Source organism: Cryptotermes secundus, unplaced genomic scaffold (genome assembly GCF_002891405.2).
Source record: "Cryptotermes secundus unplaced genomic scaffold, Csec_1.0 scaffold180, whole genome shotgun sequence".
Classification (NCBI taxonomy): domain Eukaryota; kingdom Metazoa; phylum Arthropoda; class Insecta; order Blattodea; family Kalotermitidae; genus Cryptotermes; species Cryptotermes secundus.
Genome location: NW_019718619.1, coordinates 5,064,653 through 5,092,494, shown reverse-complemented (window position 1 = coordinate 5,092,494; position 27,842 = coordinate 5,064,653). Strand labels below are relative to the sequence as shown.

General features: G+C 40.2%; 1 protein-coding gene across 1 annotated transcript in view; it reads left to right on the top strand.

Moving 5' to 3' along the window:
• Positions 1 to 3,947: 3,947 nt before the first annotated feature.
• LOC111862001 (homeobox protein abdominal-A homolog) overlaps positions 3,948 to 27,842 on the top strand; it is a 215,183-nt gene continuing 191,288 nt past the window's right edge. The window contains exons 1-3 of the mRNA XM_023847026.2: positions 3,948 to 4,379; positions 4,693 to 5,701; positions 14,762 to 14,794. Of these exons, the coding sequence (XP_023702794.1) occupies positions 4,909 to 5,701; positions 14,762 to 14,794 (826 nt within the window). The 5' untranslated portion in view covers positions 3,948 to 4,379; positions 4,693 to 4,908. The remainder of the gene's footprint in view (positions 4,380 to 4,692; positions 5,702 to 14,761; positions 14,795 to 27,842) is intronic.

The following is a 27,842-nucleotide window of genomic DNA, read 5'->3' as shown; positions in this document are numbered from 1 at the left end:
CATTTCTGAAGCATAGTGCAATGAAACAGACTCAAAAATATAATTTAATACCTTTGTTTATTATACCAGTAATTTGATACACAAGTGTACAACGGACCGCAGCATGGGAATTGTTGGACAGGAAGAACGAACATAATTTTCCATAGAAAATTGAATAAACGTGGAGTCACTTTCATCATAAACAAAATTGTATTGTATTCTAGTTACATTGTCACAACATTTGTCAAATTGTAGTTGGGACTTGCGTGCAAGTCTCCCCTTCCCCTTTGCACCACAGCAAGATTTGTGATTCCAAGCCTGGAACTGGTGACATTCTGTCCACTCGTTCGAAAAACATCTGATTTGTGTTATGATAGTAACCTCCGCGCTTTCTGCAGTATCCATTTTGCGGCGTCCATGTTGTGTATTCTTTTTTATTTTTTATTATTTATTCCTCTTCGCTCCCACGTTGGGGCATAGAACTAATTTTTCAGTTTCATTGATAATATTTACAGACGGTAAGACTCCTTAGACGAGCGATCAGCTCGTCGCAAGGTCTCTGCTTAATCACAGGGTAACACAAACACAGAATAAACACATACATACACCAAACATTCATGCATGTTGTGAGATTCGAACCCACGATCCCGGCTTCTGAGCGAGTGAAGACAGTGCATACCTCAGACCACTCGACTACCGTGACCGGCTTTGTAATGCATAATGTGTTCATTGTTAATTAACAACTAACGGCGCTAAACGAAAATAACGCTCAGCAAAAGAGAGTATTCATTCTCAAACAAACACATTTTAGTGCGAGCGACTATATGCAATCACATGGGATATAGTGATTTGCGAACTGGTGTATTAATTAATGAACAATTGACTGAAGGTGGTCTTGTAAGGCGCAAACATGTTGCAATTAAGTGTGATTTTAAGGACATTTAAATTAAAGGAGGCTGTGAACAATTTTATTGTATTAGAGAAGGATATGAGTGGACGAGTTTCACAGTAAGTTTCAACAACAAAAAAGGAGGCTCACTGCTACTTGTCTTGAAGTATGGAGCAGACTGGCGAATTATAGAGTGCGGGTAAACAGCGCTCATGGAAGAGACAAGAAAAGTTGGCAAATTTTTGTAAGAAAATTTTAATGGAAGAAACTCTAAAGAGTCTTAAAAGATAATTGAAGGATACTATTAAATTTTACCCTAAATAAGCCAAGAAAATGTGGGTCTATATATCCACTCCCCCATACGCCTTCATGGCTTAGTGCTTAATTAATTAAGCACAGAGTCAACTTTGACTTTTTAACTTTTACTCTAAATAAGTATCCCATGACAATGGGTTGGGCTCAGAATAGGTACCGTTAGAGGGTTGCATATAATACCGAGAATCTTTATGGCAGATCTGAAGAAATATTTTGCTCCATGGAGTTCGTTACTACGACGACGTTGGTCAGCATGTGTTATACCTCTACCTGCGATAGGTTAGGTAGGATATGTGATATTCTAGTAAATATATTTATGCAGCTTTACATAGAACTCAGAGACGACAACTTATTATACTGGGTAAAAAGAATGGTAAATATATCCCTATAACAGGCCGTGGAGTCCCATAGGGCTGCGAGACGTGAAGGCTCCCGCATTTTCTAGACAGTCGGCTCACAGATGAAGGTGAGGTTATCAGTCTTACATGCCGGACGCTCTTTACCCACAGTAAGATTCCTGGTACTCATTTCTGTTAGAGGCTGAGTCGACCCCAGGGCCATAGTGCGGCTGGGAGGGTTAGGTCAGATGAGACCCAAAAGGTATAAATTTCTCCCATATCAATTGGAGAAATACCATTTTAAGAAATATTGATGTTTGAAGCTAATATAATGCGGAAGTTTCTCACTCGAACTGAGTACAATAAAGATTCTTCTCTCTTCTCCGTAGTGTTTAGACCGGCTCTATGGCCCGCCCAGCCTCCTATCCAGTTGGTACCGGGGACCCTTTCTTCAGGAGTAAAGCAGGCACGGCGTAAAGCTAACCAGTAAAATCCATTTAGTGCCTAGGTCAAGAATGATGGATCTATATTTACACATCCCATACGCCTTCACGGCGGGCTGCCTAAGTGATAAGCACAAGGACAAATATACCTCATCTCTCTATATGTATATAAAACGACAGAGAAAGGCACACATGAAAGCAAATCCAAATTGGTCCATGAGACTGGACTTAGAGTAAGAAAGGGCCTGCTTAGTTTCGAAATCTATTTATTTCAGTCCCAGGAAAGGTGACGTGGGCTGATTTCATGAAAGTTAGAGGTAAATTGACAGAAGTTGTTACTTACCTTTAGTAAATGCGGAGCCAAACACCTGTGAATATTCATTGTTTAAGTTACTGTGGTAAATGTCGTACCTCAGCCCTCTGACTTCGCTGATGGCATTACGTGATTCTGTTTGTCTTCTTTTGCAGGTCAAATTTTGTACAGTTCCAGGGCCACAAAGGTAAGTGCTGTAACTGTTTACAGTAGATGTTTTTTATTTATTATATTTCTTTTTTCTTAAGGGTTTCATAGTCAGTCTAATGTTTATTAACGCATGAAAGTTTATGCTTCCGTCTTCGCCACGTCTGTATCATTCCAGAATTGTTAAATTCATGCTCGTGCCCTGCAACTCTACAAATTACTAAACAAGATTACCAATTTCCCATTTCTTTTGATACCGCCCTTCGGCAAGCGAGGTTTCCAAGTTCTATTTCATCATGCGTGTCTACACACAATAACATTTTATGTGTCCCTGTATTCTAAATTCCAGACGAATTGTGTAGATAATATTGTGTACATCATGTATAGTACTGCCTTTAAGTGAATGTGATTGTTAGACTTTGTTCTACGTTCACGCATTAGGCCCTTGAGCCTCAGCGACATAATTTTGAACATTATTTCTATGCACAAACTATATTATTCTAAATACACAGAGTGACTATAAAAATAGATTGTAATTGCGACTAACGAACAAAGATATCTTAAATAGTAACACAAATTTGTAATAGTTTACAGTATGTTGCGTAATTGCATTTGACACCTAACCCACATCTTTTGTTTACTGGCGTGCTTGTGTAAAGGGGGGGGGGGAACACAACTATAGCACCGATCTTATCGGGACACTGTCATGCGCTCTGCTTTTATTTGACTTCGATCCATTCGACTTCTGCTGAAATACATGCTGCAATAATACTGTAAATGCTTCAGTGGCGTAATGTGTTTAGCTTGTATGTTCGTTTCGCATGGATAGTTAATTTATATGGCTGGAAATATTTTTTAGCTTTGGTAACTGATCACAGAAGATAAATCAACTACGTGCTCTATCATACGCAAATGAATTTGCAAGCTGACTTAAAAAAGACAGATGCACAGTTTATCGAAATAAAAATTATGTCTCTAATATCAATTTATAGTCATAGAAAGAAAATTCATGGAATCTGTATGCGCGTTACGAATTTCACGTGTTTTTATGATCTTGCGATTTCCATCTCAATTTTTTTATGTTTCTATGCTTCCTTTTCTTTCCCCCATTCATTGAAGGAAAGCGATAGCCGATATAATGTCATCCAAACTGAAGAGCCATAGCAACGGCGAGGTGCCTTCGTAGTAGTTGACAAGTACTTCCGATAGATGGCAGTGTCATCAACAAGGCATGCGAGAGTCTTGTCATGGCAGCATCCAACTCAACTCCCACCACTCTGGACCAGTTTCATACAAGAAAGGGGTGGGAGTGTGGAGTATTATGTCCCCTCCACTCTTATTCCTGTAGATTCCTACATGCGAAACAGCAAGTATTGAACGTGGAACGCGCCAAGGAAAGAAGACGAACTAAAAGGAAATTAAAAGGGAGGGAAAGAGTCCGAGATAATTGGAACTGGAAGCGCACCAGGAGTATACCCGAGTCGCCGTTAGTTCCTCGCAGTTCACCAGTTCCTCAGGACGTTGTTGAGCAGAAGAGCATCATTCCCAACCTCTCGTGCCATGGTACTCATTCATCTTGGCTGAGGCCCGGCGACATTCACGCTTCCTATTGGTTGCCTCCAACAACACCTGTACTCTGATTGGCTCGTGTTATTTACAAGTCTACAACTGAGAGAGAGCGAGAGAGAATGTGTGTATGAGTCCTGTTTCAGTGCTTCTGTGGAGGAGTGCACAGAAAGAGAGATACGATAAGGTAGGAGTGGGGGACTACGTGAGACAGAGAGAGAGAGAAAGAGAGAGAGGACTTTTCAGTAATAGAGGGGGGGTAAAACAGCTAGCGCCATTATTGTAAGGGGTTACATTTAGTTGGTGGAGGTATAGTAGCTGGGTATAGAGGGCTATAGCCTCTACATACAGGGCCCATAAAGGATTCGAAGAAGTAAAGAGAAGAACGCGTAAGAAATTTTGAGGGTGAATAGGGTTTTTTTTGATGCGATAGTGGGTTTTTAACAACACGCGGTAACATTTCAGACTGGTGCCCCGTTTTTTTGCGGGGTGTGTACGACACCATAAAAAATACAAGGTTGTAGACAAGAAGTATGAAGGCCTGCATTATTATCGGCAGTAACAATCGTTAGCCTGCATTGTTTGGGTTTTAGTTGTGGTTGGCCTACATAGATGGACAGGGATAAGAAAACTTGCTTGACTTAAACCTAGAAAGACAAAAGTTATGTTATATTTATAAAATATAATTTATATCCCTTGCAGTATTTAATGACATTTTGATGTGTTACGGAATCGAAATAATTTTGATATGATGGTGCATCACATTCTCACTGAAGAAGGGTTAAACCCCAGGAATTATACAATAACTGTCAGTGCTCAGAGTTGTGTTTATATCTTATCAAGTGTGGTTACATCCAGTGGACACAATCAGCTGATTGCTACAGACATGTTGACAGAGGGACAGCAGGAGAAAGAGCAATGAGTTCAAAATTCTTGCTTGATAGTATGCTCCCCAAATATCACCATCAACTTTATCAGCATCACCAGCAACAGTTACTTGCAAGTAGCAATCCTTCAGCAGCATCGAGTTTGTTTTCAACATCTCCGGCTCCATCGTGTGCCCCTATCATTAGTGAAAATAACAGTACCAATAATCTCAGCAACAGTGGCTCTGCCGTTAATTACAGCAGCTCTGTCAGCATTCAGCATTCGCCCTCTTCAGCATCCTCATCACCTCAGCACACCTCATCATCGACGTCCCCTGGAATAGTTTCTGCTGCAGCAGTTAGCAGCAGGATGTATCCTTACGTGTCAGCAGCTGCCGCGCATCACCACCATCAGCAGCAGCAAGCAGTAGCGGCTGCTGCATTTGCAGGAGCTGCCGCCGCTTCCGGTTCCATGGTACCGGGAGCGTTCACATCGTCTGCCGCCAGCTCTGCAGCATTGGCAGCGGCGGCGGCTGTGGATGCCGTGACAGACAAATCTTGTAGATACACTGCAGGTCTGACAGGAAATGTACCAACACCTGACTCAATGGTTAATTATACTTTGGGCCATCATCATCAGAATGGAGCCGCGGCGTCGGCTGTTTCTGCTGCCAGCACAGTGTCCGCAGCGTCTGCATCTATGGCCGCTGCAGCGCAGTTCTATCATCAGGCAGCTGCTGCTTCAGCCGCCGCTGACCCGCTGTCGTCATGTTCCCAGCCCGGTGCAGCGTCTGCCGGCCAACCCATCCCGGACATTCCCCGGTACCCGTGGATGTCAATTACAGGTGAGTCCCATCTGAAAATACAGTTTCTCTTACGTAAATTAGCATGCCTTAGCATCTGTAGCAGCAGGCTTACTGTGTATCAGCAGCATGAGCCACGAAATCATGTCGTACCATGGTCTTAACTGAAGTCCTAATGTACATAACTTGTAAATGAGATCTAAAAGTCTGTGACGATGGTACACTAGAACAACTATTGTGTTTCTGGACATTATCCATCGTCCTGTCTTTATCTAAAAAAAATAACAGGACAGTTTCTAGATAAAGACAGGACGATGAGTATTGTCCAAAACATAACATTTGTACATAATCTTTGTCAATCTACATAAAGGTTAGATAAAGTTGTCCCTGTGCTTAGTTAAGATGTGCCATGAAGAAACGGGGAGTGGATGTATAGCCCTACTGTTCTTGATCATGGTGATCTCAGTAAAATAATTCGGAAAAGTCCATGATGAAGTTAAAATTACCCTCAGAAAAATTATGGAATTATTAGCGACATGTGAAAGTTTCCCCAAATGCAGTTACTGTCACACAGAATTATACATTATTAACAGTCTCTATTATACCACCCACATGTTTTTGAGTTGTATGTATTGCTGTATGTCTGTCTGACAATAAGATCTCCAGTTAGATGGCCACTTAAGGCAAAATGAAAGCCTTCAGAAAGGTTAAGAACGTGGAAGTACCTACAGAAAAATTGCGGCTGCATGAAGAGTGTGAGCCTGCCGAGGTGTGCATTGAAGAATTACTTTGTAGAATATATTTAGTTCTTCCTTCGCACACTCATTTACATTTGAAGAGCACGGTATTATCGTACCTGCATTTATAATGAATATATGGAATTCAAGCTGTACTGAACTTGTATCAAACATCCAAGATGGGAAGGGGAATGTATTTAAGTACTGCTTGAAAGTGGATGTTATTTTTTTTATGGATTCATTCAATTCTGTTTGCAATTTGAATGTTTAAGAATGATAATTTTGTTGGGATGGTGTTAAATTGATAACTCGGCATATAGCATAATTTACTAGGCGTTCGGAATAAGCAGTGTATATTGCAATGAAATGTGTGTGAATTTCAACAGCTGCTTTGTGTGCCTGAGAATTTCTAGCAGGTCTTCAGGAATGGCCTGCTAATTTATTGAAAATAAGTAAATATTTCATAAACATTTGTGCGGCAAACTGCTATATTAATCTGCATTCCCTTATATAGCTGTAGTATCTGTTTCTATATGCTTCATCTTTCTCTGGAGCATGGGTTTCAAATCGTCATTGTATGGGTCACATTTTGTTATATGTACGCCCATTAAAATGACACAGAACACTGTGAGTAATTCACGTTAGTGTGCCACTTGGCGCTGTGCACTGTGAAGTACGTTTGAGAAGGGGTAGGCAGTCAGCTACTGTTTGGATCGTTAACTCGGTTGTAAAGCGAGGCGTGGAAATTCGAGCTCCATTTCGACTGGTATTATGAAATTATATTTTAAATTTAAATTCACGTGGCTGTACATATAATTACAGTGTATAATATTGAATATGAGCTGGGACACCTAACTCGGTATAGTGACTGGCTACGGGCTGGACGACCGAAGGGTCAGAGTTCGAGTCCCGACAGGGTCAAAAATTTTCACTACTTCATGTCGTACAGAAGGGTCCACCCAAACTCCAATGGGTACCGCGCGCTCTTTCCCGGGCAGTAAAGTGACCGGAGAGTGAAGCTGTCCACTCATCTCTAACTAGTGCCGAGTCCAAGAAAATGTAGATCTATACAGCTATTCCCCCATACGCCTTCATGGTGTAGTGCTTAATTAGTTAAGCACAGGAACAACTTTACCCTTACCTTAATACTGAATAATAAATTGAGATAATTGATTGAGCAGTTAGGATTAGAACAAAAATCGCATTTAAAATTTAAAAACAGTTCTGTACTTTCCGTCATGAGCTTGCTCCAGAATTATTCCATCCATAAATAACTGATATGTGGATATTTCTATTATGTGCATCGAAATGGCCATATGTATTACAAGCAAATAACGAAATAATTTAGAACTCTCATGATCATGACATTTCACCCCTTCTTCAGAACAGTCTCCATAGTAATAGATGTGACAGGTGGATGAAATTAAAAATGTAAGTTGATGAAGAAATGAACGTAAGAAACATTTCTTGTCCAGAAATGCGTTATTGTTCAAACGAAAATGAACAATTTGGATTTAAATATTTTAAAATGTGAAGTTTTTCGTACGTTCCTTAACAAGCTCTGGCACGCATGATTAAATATATTTGATGCATCTGTCTGTGTTACACAGTATCGTCCGTAACTGCTTAACTAACGTTTCTACATTTATTTACAAATGCCATAAGGACGACGCCATCGCGTGCTTAGAAAATTAATATATCTTTGGATGACTCACCCATTGCCCTGAATGTACATTTCAGAGGGTGTCGGTGCGCAGCCTGAATTTGTAGGCCCTACGGCTTCCGGTTCATTTGGCCCATCCACAATGGTATTAAGTGAAAGGGAAAATAACGTGTTTACGTATATGTTTAAATTTTCCTAGTGACTCATGTTCATGCATACTTTTTACACGTTCTTGCATGATTTTCCCAGGGCACCACATCATATATTCAAGTGTTCAGGATTTACTGATGTGCTTCACTTCCTTCGTTTACTGTACGCCCCATATACAATATTTATTTACAGCATCCTCGTTCCAAATGTGCATTTACATTATTTCTGAATATAGTCGTCACCTGCAACAGAATTCAGGGACGGTTGAAAGTAACTTACTCACTCATGGTGCTGAGCCTTTCTTGAGGAGCCACCAATTCTGTAGGTAAAGGATTTCCCAGCATTTTATGGAACCCAAAGGTTCATTACCGTGTTCACAAGAGCACACCACTGCTCCCTACCTAAGCCAGATCAGTCCAATCTATACCATCCCATCCCATCTTATCTCTCTAACATCCATTTTAATATTGTCCATCCACCTACATCCTAGTCTTCCTAGTGGTCTCTCTCCTCCTGGCTTTATCACCAATATCCTATGTGCATTCATCTTCCCCATTCGTACTCCATGTCCTACCCACCTCATCATCCTTGACATGATGACGGTTGAAAGTAGTCAGAAATAAATTTAAATTCAATATATCGTGTAGATTTTCTTGTCAGGAAGCGCACACTTGCACAAGGCTGGAAGAGTATTCTAAATCAGTTTCTTGGGGCTGTCATATTGTATTCGAGACAGCAAACCCGTTTATACACCTTCATAATGACATATGGAAGACCCTTCAATCTTTATAGGTCTCTGCTTTTGTCAGTCTGCAGTCAGTAACGGTGGACCGGAAGCAGTCGAGAGATATAGGAATTTTTCTGTACGTAATATCCATCTTTGGGTATTATTGACCGAAAAATATAAAATGTGTCGCTACAAATTTCCAAAAGATGGCTTATGTCGGCCCCATTTTTGTAATGTGCACGCTACAAGCCGGACGGTCGCGGGTTCAAATCGCGATGAGATCATTGGATTTTTTTTTCAGTTGGCCAAATTCTTCCAGCCGCACTAGGCCCTGTGGTTTATTCAGCCTCTAACAGAAATGCGTACCAGGAATTAATTAAATAATTTTCCTGGGGAGTAAAGCGCGGCCGGCGAGTAAGGCTGACAACCTTACCGCCATCTTTGAGCCGATTGTCTAGATAAGGTGGGATCCTCAACGTCTTACAACCCTATAGGCCTTCACGGCCTGGTACAGGGATAGCTTTACTTACTTTTACACGCTATACACAAAAGTGTCTGTTTTTCCGTTTTCTTCACATACTTTTTTCGAATTGTTTATTTACACTTTGTCTTTTAAAGCTGTATAGAACAGTGCCCAGAAGAGGTATGGCAAAATATTTATCATCTTTTGAACTAAGACCCTATACTATTCCCAATTTTTCTTTATTCCCACACATAAAAAATTACTTTGTTGTTGTGAATGGGCTGTAATTTATGTGATGGGAAAAAATCTCTGACATTGGTTTTCTGTTGTATCTGGTGGCGGTGTAATCTTGTTCACTCACACTGTGACAACAACTTGATTGCAAGCAGAATCCATTAATTTGAGACCAGCACAGGTATAACAAACCTTCAGTAAAATGTTTCAGAATTTTAAAGAATGGGGGGGGGGAATAAACATGAAAACGACAGGAATAAAGCTGAATGACACAAATGTTCCTACTGCATTCTGAGGTTTCAAAATTGACAATGAAAATACCAGCATCTCAGCTCAGTCCATGACAAAATTGGCAATGAAAGGTTTCCTTTGACAATCCTTGAAATGGACCAGCGGTTAATTTTTAATGGCACCGGTATCAAATAATTCGATATTTTAATAATGGAAATTATAATGCATACTAATATTTCAATAGGTCTCCTAAAATAACAAATTAATACTAGTTTTTTTTAATTATGTTATCTTCTATTTAAATAAAACTTAAATAATGGAAATTTAGAAAACTTCAATTGTAGGGAGAAATTTCAGTACTAGAACAAATTAATGTGTAGTCGTTTTGTAGCCTAATTCCTTTATTTTGAAAAAATTAAGATAGGCTTATTTGATTACCAAGCTGTCTGTGTCTGTGAATCCTCTCTGTCAACTTTCGAATACCTGAACCAGCCTTCATAAAAACTGAAAATCTGGTATGTATGCCATGGCATCCAAACAACCTACCTCATGAATCCCTCCAATTAGTTTTGTTTGTCTCTTTCTTGTACCCCTCTATCGTTGTTAAGCAACGACTATGTAAAAATGTTAGCGTGGCAATGAATACATGCAGCAGTAAAAGAATTGTTGGAGGCCTCGTGTTTTATGCTGCCCATGTCGTATCAAAGTAAATCAGGCGAGTAGTTGGCCCCAGAACTTCTTGTTAGTATAAGAGTTTGCTTACAATGCTATTATTCCTTGTCGTGAAGTGATTACTCTCTTCCCCCACCCCCAAACCTCTCCCCCATAGTGCAGAATCCTCGAGGCATAGATTATCGCTTTTGCTTGTCAGAATATTTTCCGTATCTTATTAAACCGGGGAGTTAATTGCCATGTTTACTGGGCCATATCCCGAGTCACTTGAATGCAATTCAAATCCTAGTTCTTTAGGATCCTTTTTAATATACTCTCCCATGCGTGATTAGATCTTCCCTTAATTTTTTCCAGCTACAATTTTGTATGCATATAGACTCTCCTCATGCGTGTCAAGGGTGCCACCCATCTTTACGGCCTTCGGAGTAATGCTGTTGTGTTTGGGAAATGACTTACTTAAGTCTTATATTACAAATTAATACGACTTGCAATATCTGTGACACGTACTCTGGAATACTACGATACTTACCATGTAATTTCAGATCATATTCAGAAATCCTGTGACCGCCTCTGTGGTCTAGTAGTCGGAGTCCCTGGCTACAAATGCAGTGGTCCCGGGTTCGACTCCCGGTACTATTGGATTATCTGAGTAGTAGTGGGTCTGGAACGGGGTCCACTCAGCCTCGCGAGGATAGAAAACTAATATTAACGGCCGTGGGGATTCGTTGTTCTGACCACGAGACGACCTTTATCCGCTAAAGTTGGCACTAACTTCGCCGACAAGCGGCGGTCTCTCGATCGGTATAGTTCGCTTGCGGACTCCTTTTTTATTCAGAAATCCTGTGAGGAATGTATGACGTCCGATTTCTGTTTAAAAAACCTAAGTATATATGAGGAGCCTATAAAGAATCAAGAATTTTTTTTAAATAGTGGTCTATATCACCGAATAATTTCTGATATTGCGAAGGCCCAGGACACTGTACACGTGTTTCTCACGTAGACCTTGGAAGTTACACAGCGTCGCATATTTGGTCGCCTAATTATTGTTACATAATATATCATACAAATGTACACGTGTGTTTCTAATCTGTCTCCATACCCATTTCAGTCCATATGTTCACTAATAACTGCCCTCAACCGTGAAACCTACCAGAGACAATTTACAGGCCTAGTTAATCCACCGGAGAACATAAAGAATTGTAAGCGCATTAACAAAAACAATTCTAGATAAATCCAAGCCCAATTCAGTCTGAACACGTGCTGCGTATGTAATATTCACCAGTGACATGTAAGACTGCATAATTACCACTTTAATGATGGTCACAATCATTGATCTCAAACTCATTGTTTCCAGGAAGCGACCTAAGCTCAGATACTGTTACCAAATAGGTTCGGTATGTTCTTTGACTTTACAGTATTTCTGTTAGATTGTGTAGTGCAACGCAGCACTTCTTGATATCCAAACCAAGGTTATTTTGCCCAAGTCTCCTACACACGGTATTTAATGAGATAATTAGATGTTAAACTTGGTGGAAAAATAGCCGTATTAATTTGCGAAACCGTCGTTTTCTCAAAAAAGTTCTGTTACAGATGCTAAAGGGTTCTGACAGTGGTATATAACACAGAATTACTGGGTTTCTGAACTATTTCCACAGTCCGGTATTCTATAAAATACATAAAAAAACGACGTTTCGGAGACTGGATCTGTTTCCGTCCTCAAGTGAGGGGGAAGACATTCATTTAGGCCCCTTAGAAAGAGCTAATCTGAACCACTAGTCCAGTGATTGAGGTGTCTTCCCCTCTCATCTGAGGACGGACACAGATTCATTTTCCGAAACGTCTTTTTATCTATTTCCTAGAATAGCGGACGATGGAAGAAGTCCAAAAACCAGAGAATTTTCTGTTGTCACCAAGAAATGGCATTCGCATGAGATATAATTTTGAAGCATATGCACAGAAATGGTTAAGAGGAATGCATATAGGATATTGGTGGGAAATCCGGGAGGAAGGAGATCACTGAGAAGACTAAGATATAGGTGGGTGGACAATATTAAAATGGATCTTAAAGATAGCGGATGGTATGGTATGGATTGGATTGTTCTGACTCAGGGTAGAAACCAGTGGAATGCCTTGTACTGCGGCCAATTCTGGCCTATTGTACCAGCCCCAGGGTGGTTGTGTAGCAGTTGGTGGAATGAAGGTTGGCAAGGGAAACCGAAGTACTCGGAGAAAACCTGCTCCAGCGCCACTTTTTCCACCACAAATCCCACTTGACCAGACCCGGGATCGAACCCAGGCCGCCGCGGTGGGAAGCCAANGGAGTTGCAACTCCTCCCCGCGACTGCATCCGTTCTGCGGTGGTATGACTCACGGCAAATTGCAGCCGCGGCGCGCACTTGATTGTACGCACTGTAGCTTGTTAAGCGCTCTTGCACTGATTGGCGGGTGAACTACGTGTATTTTGATATTAGTGTCATTGTACCTGCTATAATTATGCCTAAAATTATGTAGAAATATGTGTATTTTGTGAACCGGATTAGTCTATTAAAACAGACTTTTAGTACCAGTCCTCTAGTGTAAGGAAAGGAGCAGTGTGTATGCCTTATGTTCGAGATCTCCCATTAGTACATTTCATTGATAGAGCAACATAGAAAATATGATATTATTATTATTATTATTATTATTATTATTATTAACTGGGATAGATGTGGTAGCGAGAAAACTAGCTATTAGCTACAGCCTGGACAATTGTCAGGGAAGAAGCCGGAGTTTCTTATCAGTAGGGAACGAGGCTGGCTGAGGATCTCATCCGGGCTTCTGGGGGCTCTTTCCTCGAAGTAAAATCGGCGGGAACTTCAAGCTGAACATTTTCCCTCCCTTAATGTCGAATTCAAGAACAAACAGGGCTTTACACCCACTTCCCATACATTTTTATGGCATGGTGTCGTGGAAAGTACATTTTTTTATTGTTATATACAGGGAGTATTTTTACTTTGTTGACCGGTTCCACTGCTGTGCGCTTCACGGTGGCCAGTACACTGCTGGCTGCAAGACGCAGTATGCCTGACGACCGATAACGCTCGGAATGAATAAGTTAAAATCCACAGATCACAGGAAGTGTCGAAAATGCTGTCCCTCTCCAAGTACATATTTTCTGCCATTAATTCTTTCGCTAAAAAGCACAGGTACAACAACCCTTGTTGCATTTACAGCACACCAGACACAAACTTTCACTTGGCGGAGCGGGACATCGGGGGATAGATATGGATTCTGTGAACTCTAGTCGTGATTATGTTACGTACTTATGTATCTTCGACAGAAAAGAATGTCAATTACCGAGCGATCTCACCTTCTACGACAGACTGTAGAAACCAATTGCAAAAATGAACCCTGATAGCTTGATCGCGCGGCTGGAAGGCGTGCGTGGATTACTGTTCTGTAGGGTTTAAGGTTCAGCAGTTGTCTGCCTTGCACTCGACTTTGACACTCCAGTCTCTTGAGCTAGACGTTTCAGTGGTTTTCTAGGTGCCTGTTAAAGTCTGGCCCCTATGTAATCTAATTTCTCAGTAAGCTCTCGGCGCTTATGTTTTGTTTCTTGTCTATTGAGAATAATGTCTTAAGTTTATTCACCAAATTGTGAATTGTTTGTCTGCTGGGAACTCTGATCAGGCAATTTTCGCCGACACTTTCCAGCAGATCCCTATTTCATATAGGCGTCGTACAGAAATACACGATACCGCACCATGACTCTAACCAGCTTTAACTGAGAACAGATGGCTAATGGAGCTGATAACTGTTGCCTAATACTGACAAATCCTAAACAAACTCCCAAGCATACCGCGCTGCTCGCCGTGAAACATAATATACCGTCAAGCGGTCCAGAAGGTAATTACTTCCCTTCATTCTAAACGTTGTCGGCCATCAGATGCTGCTTAATCGGCAAAATTCGTATGCTCCTCGCAGCCTGCGGTGCACCGGTCGCGGTGAACAGCCGAGCCGTGAGCCTGCCAAGAAAGTTAAAAGAAACCTGTATTATTGCATTCTGCTGAATTTCCTTAATGCCATTATCAGATGTCACTTCTGCTCTTGTCATCACCCTTATCAGTAATGAATGTAATCATTTTCTTAACATAACATAAAATAATTCATGAAATTAAAATAATATTTTGTCATATTTTATTGAGTTGAATAATTATTTAATGAGTGTTACCGCCTTTCATTTCAGATTGGATGAGCCCTTTTGACAGAGTCGTTTGTGGTAAGTTATTTTAACTTTATTAAAATTATGACACAGTGTTGTGGATTATTGTTTAGCGTAACTGACGACCTTTCAAATTAATATTAATACTGCATGTTTGTTCTTTTTGGGTGGTTTGTTGGCTTTCATAAAGTATTTACCTATTATTTTATGTTGTCCACATTTCCTCATAACCCTTGTTCCTGTTGCACAGTTCCTCTCCTTCTCCTTTTCTTGTAGCAGCCTGCACGTTTCTCGGGCTGTTTATATACGTTAACACAGCGGATTTCTGTGTCAGTAGAGATTAACACGTGTAAGAAGTTTAGTATTTAATTTAAAGCATAATAACGCAGGCCAGCACATGTTTTATAAAACTCGGATTCCCCTCCAAATAAGACTAATAAAAAGAAAGCGCTTAGAATGAGCTATTTTTTCGTTAATACACATGTATAAACAAAAATAAAATTGGAATATTACTTAGAGACAATAACCATTTCATTTCACCTTCAGGCAAAACCCATCGCGCTTTTGTCAGGGTAGGGAGTGAGGAATGACTACAACAAGTAAAGATAAAAGAGATGGTAAACGAATACTCGAAAGAGGATGGAAGGAGATAAATGTATGAAAGGATAGATAAACAAGAATAACAGGGGGCGAGTGTATAGTAGTTTATATGCAATGACCGTCAGATAAACCAATAAACGATGGTGTTATGCAACAACTTTCTAGACAACAGCTCGATAAAGACATTCCCACGGCAATGAATATGCACCCAACAGTAGAAGAACGGTGTTTTTATGTGATCCCTGCAACAGTTGGAAATGAGTGTTCATTTGAGTGTTGAGTTCTGCAGTGGAGGCTGAAAAGAAATTCCACTATAATTAATTTGACAGTTCGGTTGTGGAACATTCGTCAGCCAGTAAGTACGTAAGCATGGTACATTGTTAGGACCTATTACCAGGAAAGGGCTAGTGAAAACAAACTGGGATGAATTAGTGTGTGATGTAGTGAGAAGATGAGTGTATGAATTAGCGAGAGCGTTATAATTACTTGTAGTTACGATCTATAAGTGGTCAGTAAATACAGTCATCAATCCAAACCCCGTTATAGTCACTCTTAGACGTGATAGTACAAATGAGGAGGAAGAAGGGTGGAAATAGTGACGATAGGACGAAGGAATAAGAAATGGATAAGGGTGAAAAGGGATCAATGAAAGGAAAACAAGAAGTTAGCTGTCAGTATTACAAGAGGAAGAATTTTCTAAACGCTATCATAAAAAGATAGGCGTCGTGACGCCTGGAATTTGTGCCTGCAAGTATATTAATGCAAGAATCAAAAACATGTTATTATTACGTCGTTACTGATATGCGAAGCACGGCTGTCCACCATTTGTAGGTCACTCTGCTAGTAAGGACCATCATACAGGCAACTTCTTCCGCCCAGTGAACCATGTTTCGGCTGCCTGTGTATTTATAACAGAAAAATAGATGGAGGGTAGCTGACGGATGTGTTGAAACACGGCTTTTCTGTTCTTCGCCGTCACTGCGTGGGTTTTGCTCCATTGTTATTGGTCAGCTGCAGGGATAGGGAGACTAGACGGACATCACGAAGTGGCATACTTGCAGTTTCGGCCCTGCATATCTCTAAGAATTGTTTGTATCTGCGCAGAATATCGAATTTTAATTCATTGAATGGGACTTCCTTAATAAGACCTGGAGTTCCTGTATTTCATTATCTCGTCGCTTCTTTCTTAATGGTTTCCTATCCACAGTTTGTGCAGTAGACATAAAGGGTATAATATTTTTAAATATGAACAGTTAAGAAAGCAGTCTTCTGGGATGTGGCGCCGTGTGGATATTGTGTTAACCGACGTTTCGGAAGAACGTATCGCCTCCATCTTAGGGATAGAAGAAAAAAAAAGAAAATCCCCGACCGAGGAACCAACGTGAGCAGGTGCTTCTTTCTTCTACCCTGAAGATGGAGGCGATACGTTCCTCCTAAACGTCGGTTAACACAATATCTACACGGCGATATATCGTAGAAGACTGCTTTCTTCATAGTTACCGCCGTGAAAACCTCAAATCTTACATTGTAAATAATTGTTTTCATTGATATTGTTGGATTTCTCGCAAGATTCTTTTTGTTGTAACTGAGCGAATTTTACACTGCAGCAACAATGCGAAACTTATGTGAAGTTTACGTCAGTAGGATATATGAGATCAAATTCTCTGTTATGTGCTACCTGACGTAAACTTCTCATAAAATTTACACCTATGCTCTAGTGTAAATGGGTCAGAACGTCCCAACAGAGTTTCCGTTACCCATATATAGAACACTTTCCGAATTTTGTTCGTATAGCAAGAACTGGCACGTTAATACACAGGAAATCAAAACCGTCAGGGTTGAGAATCATCACAAGAAAAGTTGAAGGATAACAGAGATCGGCCTGAACATTCCCCTCTCAAGCTTTATACGTGTCTTGCTGAAGAAACCGGATCAGGCCCTATAAAAGAGACCGCGAGAAACAACAAAATACTGAAATGACGGCTTTGTAAGAGCCGCTGTTGTGGACTCTCCTCAGTGACGTGATAAAGTAACTACAGTAACTGCTACCTTCACTCAGCTAACGATGGTGAACTTTATTCTTAGTCATTTTTTTACCTGTTGAAGTTAACTTTTGGTGTACTGAACAGGTGAACGCATAAAGCAACACAATGGTTATTTTAGTCGAAATTTTCGGATAAAGTTAACGTTTATTTTATCGAACAAGTGAACGCACAAGAGATACAGGAACAAAGCGAACACCTTCTCATTCACCAGTGTTTCTCAACTGGTGGGTCGTGTCTTCATAATATTTGAAGGTCGGCTGAGTAAGACGTGAGATATCCAAAAATATCAGGCCCAATTCACTCCCCCCCCCAAAAAAAAGAAACTCGTAGACAGGACTTTCCTACATTCTAAACGCACGTTTCTCTCTAGTGGTTCACTGAAATCATACAGAAACAATTATGGAAGTATCGTGTAATTACGAGTATATCAATAAAACATAAAGAAATGACACCATCGTCAAGTTCTCATGAACTTCCATTAATGCTTAATGGCATATAATAGTAAAATTTACATTTTATGAGCACTACTTTTTGTAGAAACAGAGGATTATGGCTTTGTTTTAATTCTGGCGAAACTTTTTTTTTTTCCTCGGCGGGGGAAGAAGGCAAATTACCGGTGGGACAGAAGATGTAAGCGCGCTGTTTTAGAGACATTTCACTTCATGATGAAACTGTTGGTGTCTGGTGCGCCCTGAATGTGTGGAGGATTACTAACCCCATGTTTTATGCAAATACAATTAGCTCAGAGAGATATGCATAGACCAGTAATCATCACTGTGTAGCGTCAACAATCCCTGTACTAGTTGCCTCGGCACAGCCTCCGAATAGCCTTCCTGTGTCCCCATGGTAGAGGACTAGATTCAAACTCGGGCGTATGTGAAAGTTACAGTATTTATGTAACATGTATATATATTGGGAATTCTTATTCTTACATATCCTGTCCTCATGCTAGGAGATATCGGAAATTGTTCCTTTTAATAAGTTTCATTTCCATTGCCGAAGCAGGGTAAAATTAGGGTTCATATGTCTACACTGTTCTGTGTTGGAGTGCTGATTGGTTTGCTGCAGGGGTTCTCAAACTTTCATAAAGCGCAGTACCTTAAAACAATACAAGGAGAAATTTTACTTTCTTGGCCGGTAACACGGTTCTGCGCTTCACGGCGACCGGGATGCCGCTTGCCTGACGACCGAAGACGTTTGGAATGAAAAAGTTACAATTCATAGATCACAGGAAGTGTTGAAAATGCTGTCGTGTACACATACATATCTTTCGTAATTGTTTCGTTCAAAACCTAGGTACAACAATCCTTGCACTTAGCTGGATGGTCCGGGACTTCGTGGGTTAGATGTGGATTCTGTGAACTCCAGTAGCGATTATTTTGCGTATTTATGTATCCCTGCAGGTGAAACCACGCTTAATCAGAAAAGAATGTCAGTTGTGGATTTATCTCACCTTCCATGATAGACTACATACAAACAGCAAAAATGAGCCCTACTAGCATTATAACGCGACTGCAAGACCTGGATTACTGTTGTTTTCTGTGGTCTAAGCTTCAGAATATGTGTTGACCTTCTTGCACCAGGCTTTGACACTCCAATCTCTTGAGCTAGACGTTTCAGTAATTTTCTAGGTGCATGTTCAAGTCGGGCTCCTATGTAATCTAATTTCTCAGTAAGCACTTGGCGCTTATGTTTTGTTTCTTGTTATTAAGAATCACGTTGTTGTAAGTTTATTCAACAAACTGTGAATTGTTTCTCTATTGGGAACTCTTTCATCACGAAATTTACTCGAAATGTTTACAGAAATTTTCTAGCAGATCCGTATTTTACATAGGTGTCATACAGAAATAGCCGTTGCTCTAAAGTATACAGCACCATAACGTACCACATTACTCATTAACTATAAATGAGAACAAACGGCTAATGTAGCTGAGAACTACTGCCTACTACTAACAAGTCATAAAAGAACCCAACACTTGAACCGCACTGCTCGCCAGGAAACATAATGCCGTCAGGCGGTCCACAACTTAATTACTTCTCTTCATTCCAAATGTTATCGACGAAATTCATACGCACCTCGCAGCCGGCGGTGCACCGGTCACCGTGAAACGTAGAGCCGTGAACCGGCCAACAAATTTAAAATGTTCTCTGTACATAAATTTAAGAAAACACCTCCATTTATGCCGGTCAGCGAAAGTGCAGTTCTGCAGACTATTGCAGCTCTATCAGGCTATACTGGTGTAGTAGAAACCTAAATGACTTCACAGCATGTCTACAGGTACTGTAAGCTACAAAATTCTCCTCCACAGGCATGAAAATAAAAAATGCGAAATATTTCGCCGGCTGCAACAATACCTTTCGGAATCACATACAATAGATACCTATAGATAGATAGATAGATTTAACAAAAAGTAGTTAACAATAACAGATTTTTACAACACAACATGTAAATGAAAGAAAATAAAATAAAGTAACATATATTTAAAATGTATACGGCATTTTGTGTGCAATTGATGAGATAGATAGATAGATAGATAGATAAACAGACAGACAGATAGATAGGTATTACCGACTTGTCAGAATTGTGCGTTGATGCAGCTACACATATTTTAAATTGTTCTCCAGAACTCGGCTACACCCTTCGCCGAAACTCGCGACCTGGGTTTTTATAGATTTTCGTCATTTAAGAGCAAACGTTTGAGGTACCTTGCAGTTGAAACGTGAGAAACACTTTTCACTTTCCATGTCTTCATTTCATTGTAAGTAGGCCAGTTTCTTACCTTGTAGGCCCCTGGAGAGTAATCTACAAGCCTGTCAATAAAAATAAGACGCAGAAATTCTTTCCCATTTTATATCTGCCAGTTTGCTCCTAGTGAGATTTTTGATAGCTGTAAACAAAAACAAAAAGTAGTAAGTGTGGGAAAATATTGCACAAAATTGAGTCACTGACTGAATATTGCTACCCGCTTACTCAGCGTAGATTAGGGAGCAAGTGAACATCAGATGATGCTTCGCTTTGTGTATTAAATTAATGGAGTTGTTCTTGAACGTATACTTCAACCCGTAGCCATAATTTTTCACAGTACCATGTCTTGAAAACTATTCAAATATCGTAACGCTCTGAGTTACTGTTGAAATTTCCAGAAAATTATGTCTATGTGTGTTCATCTTCTATTCGCATACTTTACGTTCTGTTTATGTGTCCATCTCATCAACGCCAACAATTTAATACGTGTGTATCCTTATATATATTATAGTGGGTCTTGAATTACACGATAATAATAGCTCAGAAATATATCTGGCAAAGCCGCAAGTGCACCGAAGCGGTTGTGAAAGTACATTTAAGGAGAGCATCTGAAAGCCTGCCGCAGATCCCTCTGCCCGTCCGGCTGCAAGGACACACACTATTCGCGTCAACTAGCACGAAACGCGTTCACTCTTGGGATAGTCGACAGACCAGTGACCTACACACATTACAATTTATCTTCAAAATCGCTCCCAGTGAATATTTGTAATCACTGCCGTGAAGCGAGCTTACGTGTTATGTCCTGGTAGACCATAAATCCGAGCCCCTGCTACTTCTTTAAATGTTAAATCATCCGTGTTGGTTCTTGTGTCAATATGGCATGTGAGAGTTGTACATTGAAGCAGGTGATCCACGTGAAAATAAAGAAAGCAATTCTGGAATAAATTTCATAACGTCACAGTTCTAAATAGAAAAAATAGTATTCGTCGTTTTGAGACAATAAAGAACTAGCAAAACGTCGAGTGCTCGCTGAAGACACACTGGATGATATAGATGCTAGGCTTGCACATTCTTCTCGAAAATCCTTACAAGCGTTGCAGAGCAGTTCGGGGTTTAAAATTTCACGTTACAAGTTTGCTCTGTTTCATTAAAGAAACATAAAGGCGTGAATATGAGCATACTGCCGAATTGCCTGGAATATCTGAGTAACAGTAGAAGCATTACCGGCATCTGCTCTGATCTGAGTTCTTTGGGAATGTGAGGTGATTTGTTGGTCTGTGGGCTTGTCGACTGCGCCGCGGTCCAGAGCATGCGCAAAGATTTGACGAGCGAAGCTTGTCTCTCTTCCGCCAGACAGGCCGAACGATTTATGGTAGGCTCCCTAATAAACTTCCTCTATATAAATTTACTCTAAACAAATAAAGAGCTGAAAATTTACAAGTTTGCACACGTTTTACTTAAAAGCATTAATGGCCAAGTAGAAAAGTTTGCGAATCTTGCAATGAATATCGTTGGTCCATTTGATTTGGTCATGGTATCAGTTAGCTACTGAATATTATTATTTGTCTGCTGAATACATCGGATGTAGCTTCCCTTAAGCTGCATTCACAGGTGGCCAATGTCAAAACATATATTTGCAGTACTTAATGAGGAATAATTAAGCGGCTGTTAACAGGCTGACTGTCGTAAGAGATTTTTCTGTCGTTTTCTAAAACGAAAACGAGATAAATATTTTGACCTATTCCAGCTTCTTTGAGATTATGAAAAGGAGAACAGAGAAATATTTGTAACTTTCACTGGCTTTGTCGGTGTGCTCTGCTGAATGCACCACCAAACAGTATACAAATTTTTGGAAACCATACTTTATAACACAGCAAAAACGGTGCATTTTATGTACCCCGCATGTTTTTAAAACTTAAGAAGCCAACGAGGGCTAATAATTATACAGATATAATTTATATTCAATTTGAATTTTTGGCAGTAATTTACTATCCCTATTTCTACTGTTCCATTCACGAATTCGANGTACTTATTATTATTATTATTATTATTAAGCATTTCACTCCTACCTCCCTAGCGTGCCTGTTGCCCGGACAAGGTTTCTGCAGCGCAGCTAAGAATGTAATTCTAGGCCTCTTGGTATCTCAGTACTACTGTTCCCGAAGCAAATCCCAAATTCATTTTCACGTATGAACGGATGGAACCTTCGCCCACCCCCAAAATTAAAGAAGGTCTCACCCCCACGTTTACTTATACCTGAATTGTGGATCGTAGTGTTTTGTTGGGGAAAGTCTTTCTGAGAGGCATTACTGTAACTATTAGAGAGTGAAAGTGCTCAGCCAAGTTAGAAGAATGCCTTGAATTAATTGTACGGGTTAATAAGTAGTGCTGAGTGGCAGACATAAAAAGTTGTTAGTAAAACTTTTTAACAGAGACATGCTTAATTCATAGAACGGTTTTTTCCCTTGGCAGCCGAGTTTTTTTTTTTTTTTTGCCGTCCCTAGTCGTGACGTTGGATAATGCACGCTGATTTAGTAATGCAGATTTTTTCCCCCACTTGAGTTACGTCTTTCGGTTCAGTTAACATGTACGTAGGGGTAGAGTGTGCAGTAATTTCAAATTTCAGAACTGGAATTCTTCGGAATATTGCACATGTGACTGTGTGGTTAAACTGAGCAGAAAATGGCATATTTATATGCTAAAAATCGCGGTGTTCTGCCCCTTCGGTTGCAGACTGTCCTACTGTATTTGTTCACATCCTTCATAAAATGTTCCATTTTGAAAGTTTATTGCCCTCATAGTGTCATTGCACTTCAATGTTAGGTGAAGATATTAAAGAAACATAATTCTAAGTCCATGCACAAGGCATATCAGAGTTACTCAAACTTTCCGAATGCACAGAAACAAATATTTTAGTTAAGGGAAACATTCCAATCACAGGTTAGTGCATCAATTTACGAAAACATTGCTGTGATAGTTTGCCATGTTACCTGTTACGTCATGCGACATCAGAAACAAGTGAGGAGGGCCTGAGATTCGTATTATCACGATTTAGAGTGTGACTATAGACGGGTTGTGGGTAATTTGATTTATTGACCACATATAGCTAGTAACTACAAATAACTTTAACACTATCGTTGATCTGCACACTACAAATCACTCCAACCTAATTCTTCTCACTCTGCTTTCCCTAGTCGTTGCTTGGTAACAGCTCTCAAAAATGGCTATTCCTCTGCAATGTTTTCATTGGACGTTTCTTGGTAACGGATGTTAACAATAACTGTTCCTCTGCTTCCGTGCTCAAATTCCGTACAGAACTGACTGCCAACTATCAACTGAACTATAGCGACATCTCTGCTCAACTGACTGGTTACCCTATTTGTCTTCTTTATAACTACTTGGCGCGGACCGCGTAGACAACACCCTATTTCTCCCGTTGTCGCGGGAACGTGTTTACTGAGCCATTTCTCAGAAATGGTTATTTTATATTCGCCTATCTCGCAGCCATTACATAGCAACGGCTGTACACGCTGTAGTATTTATTCATTGCCTCAATGGCCACACGAAATTACAAACAGAAATATACTTGCCTCCAGTATTTTTACATATTGAATGTGTGGGTGTCCGTACGTGTGTTGCGTGCGCGCGCACGGTTTGCTTGATGAAGCCACAGTAACGTGCAGTACAATTTTGTTTGTGTTTTTTCTAAAAGTCTGCTAAGTTATGAACGAATTAATTTTCTCCCATTCAAAAGTTAACCCAAAATACTCGAAACTGATGCGGAAAAATGTTAGGTGGTTTTTAATCCTCCTCTCTTAAACAAAATGTTTTATATTTCTGCATACCTATAAGCTATATGAAACTACATATGAAACTATTGTGAATGCGAAAACACATGCATGGGAAGCTCAGAAGCCAAGGAACCTGTCACCTGTTAGTCCTTACCTGCGCAGTAACCACTAGAAATGTTGATATGTTATCCGGTTTGTTTCAGTGTGAACTGTGTTGTCATAATCTAATTGTAAGTGTTGAACAATATGTGCTGCATGATTTGTGACTCTGTCCGATACGACGAAACCCGAGGAATTTTTATTCCATTTCCATATCAGTGTTCAAATACACTTTCATCGCTGTAGTATAGTATCATGTTTTCCTTACAGTTCGAAGAAAACAGAATGGCATTACAGAAAGTGCCTAGAAATTCTTGTTCTCTGTGTATAGTAGGCACTAACTTTGGTGGAGTTGTTAAACGTCTGGCCATCGAGATAAGCTTTCTTGAAAAATTTCACTCAGTGTCTCAAAATGAACACCAGGCATTATGTATGTTGTCAAACTAATGAGATTAATTTTGTACAAAATAATTTATTCAATTATTCGTCGAAATTAACATCCCCTTCAAAATAACATCCCTCAGATTCAGCACACTTGGCCAAGAAAATTTGTCAAGCTTCATAGCGTCATAGCTTCATTGGCGTCGGTTGCAGCTTTGTGAACGCTGTCAAGTGTTTGAAAATTATAGTCCTTGACTCTCGATTTTAATTTTGAGAACAAGTGAAAATTACAAGGTAATAAACCAGAAGAACAAGGAGCCCGCGGAAGCACAGGAATTCACTTTTTCGCCAGAAATTCATGAACTAACAGTGCCTTGTATGCGGGCCCTTTGTCGCGATGAAGCTCGAAGGATTCTATTGTCTGCAATTTCCATTCGAACTCTCGTCGCCCCTTTCATAGACGGCCAAGGATTTCGAGACAGTATTTTTGATTCACTATGACACCAGGTGGTAAAAATTCTTTATGAAATTTCCAGCTAGAATCGAAACAAAATTATGATAATTTTCTTGATTTTTTATTTCCTTATGCGAGCTTTCCTCTCTCTTGGAGACTGTGGTGTGTGCAATTCCCAACTCTGCCTTTCGATTTCAGGATCATATTCGAGGAACAAATTTTCGTGACCTGTTTTAACCCGAATAAGAAAATCTATTTCGGTTGCGAGCCGTTCAAGCATTTCTGCCGACACTTCCTTTAGACCCGCTTTTTGACCGTCGTTCAAATATTTTGGAATCATCTTTGCACACACTTTTCTCGCGTTCAAATCTGGTGTAACAATTTTATGGACCATACATTCATTAATATTAAGTTCATCGGCGATCATTCGAATTGTAAATCGTCGATCTTGAAGAATGAGATCCCCAACACTGTCGACGTTTGTGCTTCTTCTCACAGTGGCGGGGCATCGTCCGCTCTTTCTCAACGATTTTCAAATTCTTTCTACCACTGAAATACTTGAACACGTGATACAGAATCATTACCACGACTGGCAATATTGCCAGTTCCCTTACAGTTATTCTCCTTGTACATCAGCTGCTGATCTTAATTGAAAGTATGAATGTGAATATTTGTGTATAATTCAATCTTGAAGCCTTTTGAAATGTAAGGAATGAATGTTCGGCAGCCTCGTTAGCTTCAGTAAACATGTGTAGTCATGTAAGATTTGAGGCTTTCACGGCGGTGACTATGAAGAAAGCATTCTTCTGGGATTTGGCACCGTGTATATGTGGTGTTAACCGACGTTTCGGAGGAACGTATCGCCTCCATCTTCAGGGTAGAAGAAAAAATATATAAGAAATCTGCAAGCAAAGAGACCGTGAGAACCGGTAAAAGCAGACTGTGGAAAAATACCGGTTCTCACGGTTTCTTTGCTTGCAGATTTCTTATATATTTTTTCTTCTACCCTGAAGATGGAGGCGATACGTTCCTCCGAAACGTCAGTTAACACCACATATACACGGTGCCAAATCCCAGAAGACTGCTTTCTTCATGTGTAGTCATGTTACTGAGCGGCCGCATTCATGACCTGCTTTTACGTGGCTGCTTTCTCACCAGCGAACATTTGGCTTTTCGCTGGATGAATGAAATATTTTCATTGTAGAGTAAATGTAATAACTAAATTAAATCTCAATCTTTTCCTCATTATGAGCTGAGTTACTACATCAGGGTAACCTATAGATTTATGTTTAAAAATGCGATACTCAAAAGCTCATCCTATTTTTGTAGCTTTGCCTCATTTTGACTATGGAGCGAGATTTGATCTTACAGGATGTTGGACAGGTTTGTCCATCCGATTTCTCGGCGGCCAACCTCCAGACGCTAATAGAGCGTATCTTGTTCTTCTTTGTCTCACCCACATTTGGTAGGTTATCTGGGTCCAAGTTCCAGTCGACACAGTAGTCACCCAGGTCTGAAATATTGAAATTAAACCATTATTTCACACTGTTCCTTGATTCAGGTCTCACTTAAACGTTTTTATGGATATTTTGTTTCAGAAACAAAAGTTCTTATGATCGTCTCCCCTTCAGATGCTTGTATGGGACAGCGCGTTAAAAACTTGAGCCTAGCCATGTCGAAGCAAGTCAACAATTTTTTTTCACTGAAGGATTCAGTATAATTTTATAGGAATCATGGCATAAATTTCGCATTATTCATAATTTTGATTAAATTATGCCTAAGCTGCCTGATCAAAAGTAAATTCCCGATTTTTTTCTTCTTCAAATTATTGCAGATTTATAACTATTGGAAAAGAGAAAGAACCTTCATTTTCGTTGTTCCTTTCAAGTGCTCTCGCTTCAGAGTTTGCAGATCGAAGCTGAGGTCATGGGTGTGGGGCATGATGTGATTTGTGAGTCCTGCAACACAGAGGGTTCCTTCCTGCCCTCGTTGGTATGGCTAAAAGGGCCCCGCTTCCTCCATTTCTGCTCAGCATTGCCAAGTCGATGTCTATAAGTGGAGAGAACGTATTACATAGAGACAACGCTGCAATAAAACGTACTTATAATTATTTGCTTTGGCCAATACAGAAGATCAAAAGATGAATGCTTGTAAGTAGAAACCCTAACCCTTCATGTGGGCGGCCCAGTTAGTTGTTAGTCGCCTGATACATATCTTTTACACCCTGAAGCATATGTAAGGAATTTTGGTAGGGTCCCCAGAAAAAAAAAACAAACAAACGAATATGCTTACTTTATGATTTTACATCTGCCTCTAATCTGTAAGGATGCTGATGCCGGCATATTTATTGGTGGACACCCCTGAAATCCTGTACGATATATGTCAGTATGGCCGGTCATGGTATCCAAACGGTCTAAGGCATATACTGTCTTCGCTCGCTCGGAATCCGGGATCGTGGTTTCGAATCCCACACAAGGCTTGTATGTTTGCTATGTGTATGTGTTTTTTCTGTGTCTGAGTTGTCCTGGGTTTTGGTAGAGGCGTTGCGACGAGATGATCACTCGTTCAAGGAGCCCTACCGCCTGTAAAATAATCATGAAACTGAAAGTTAGAGACCAGGGCCCAAGGGGGCTGTAGAGCCATTGCATTAGAAATCTAATTGTTATAGAGATCATCTGTATTTGTAGGATTTGAGGCTCTCACAGCTGTAGTTATGAAGAGTTCTGTCGTCTGGGACATAACGCTTTGTAGTCCGTTGAAAATCAACCGAAATTTCGGAAGAACGTGTCGCCTCAATCTTCATGGTCAAAGAATAAGTCACCCAAAAGGCAACTTGCTCCCTGTTTCATGTTATTTTTTTGCTTGGTTTATTCTTCGACCCTGAAGATGGAGACGACATTTTCGTCTGAAACGTCGGTTGGTCTTCAGTGGACTACGCGGTGTTATTAGTCTACTTTTCTTATTTTGACAAAATGCTTATGCAATCTCC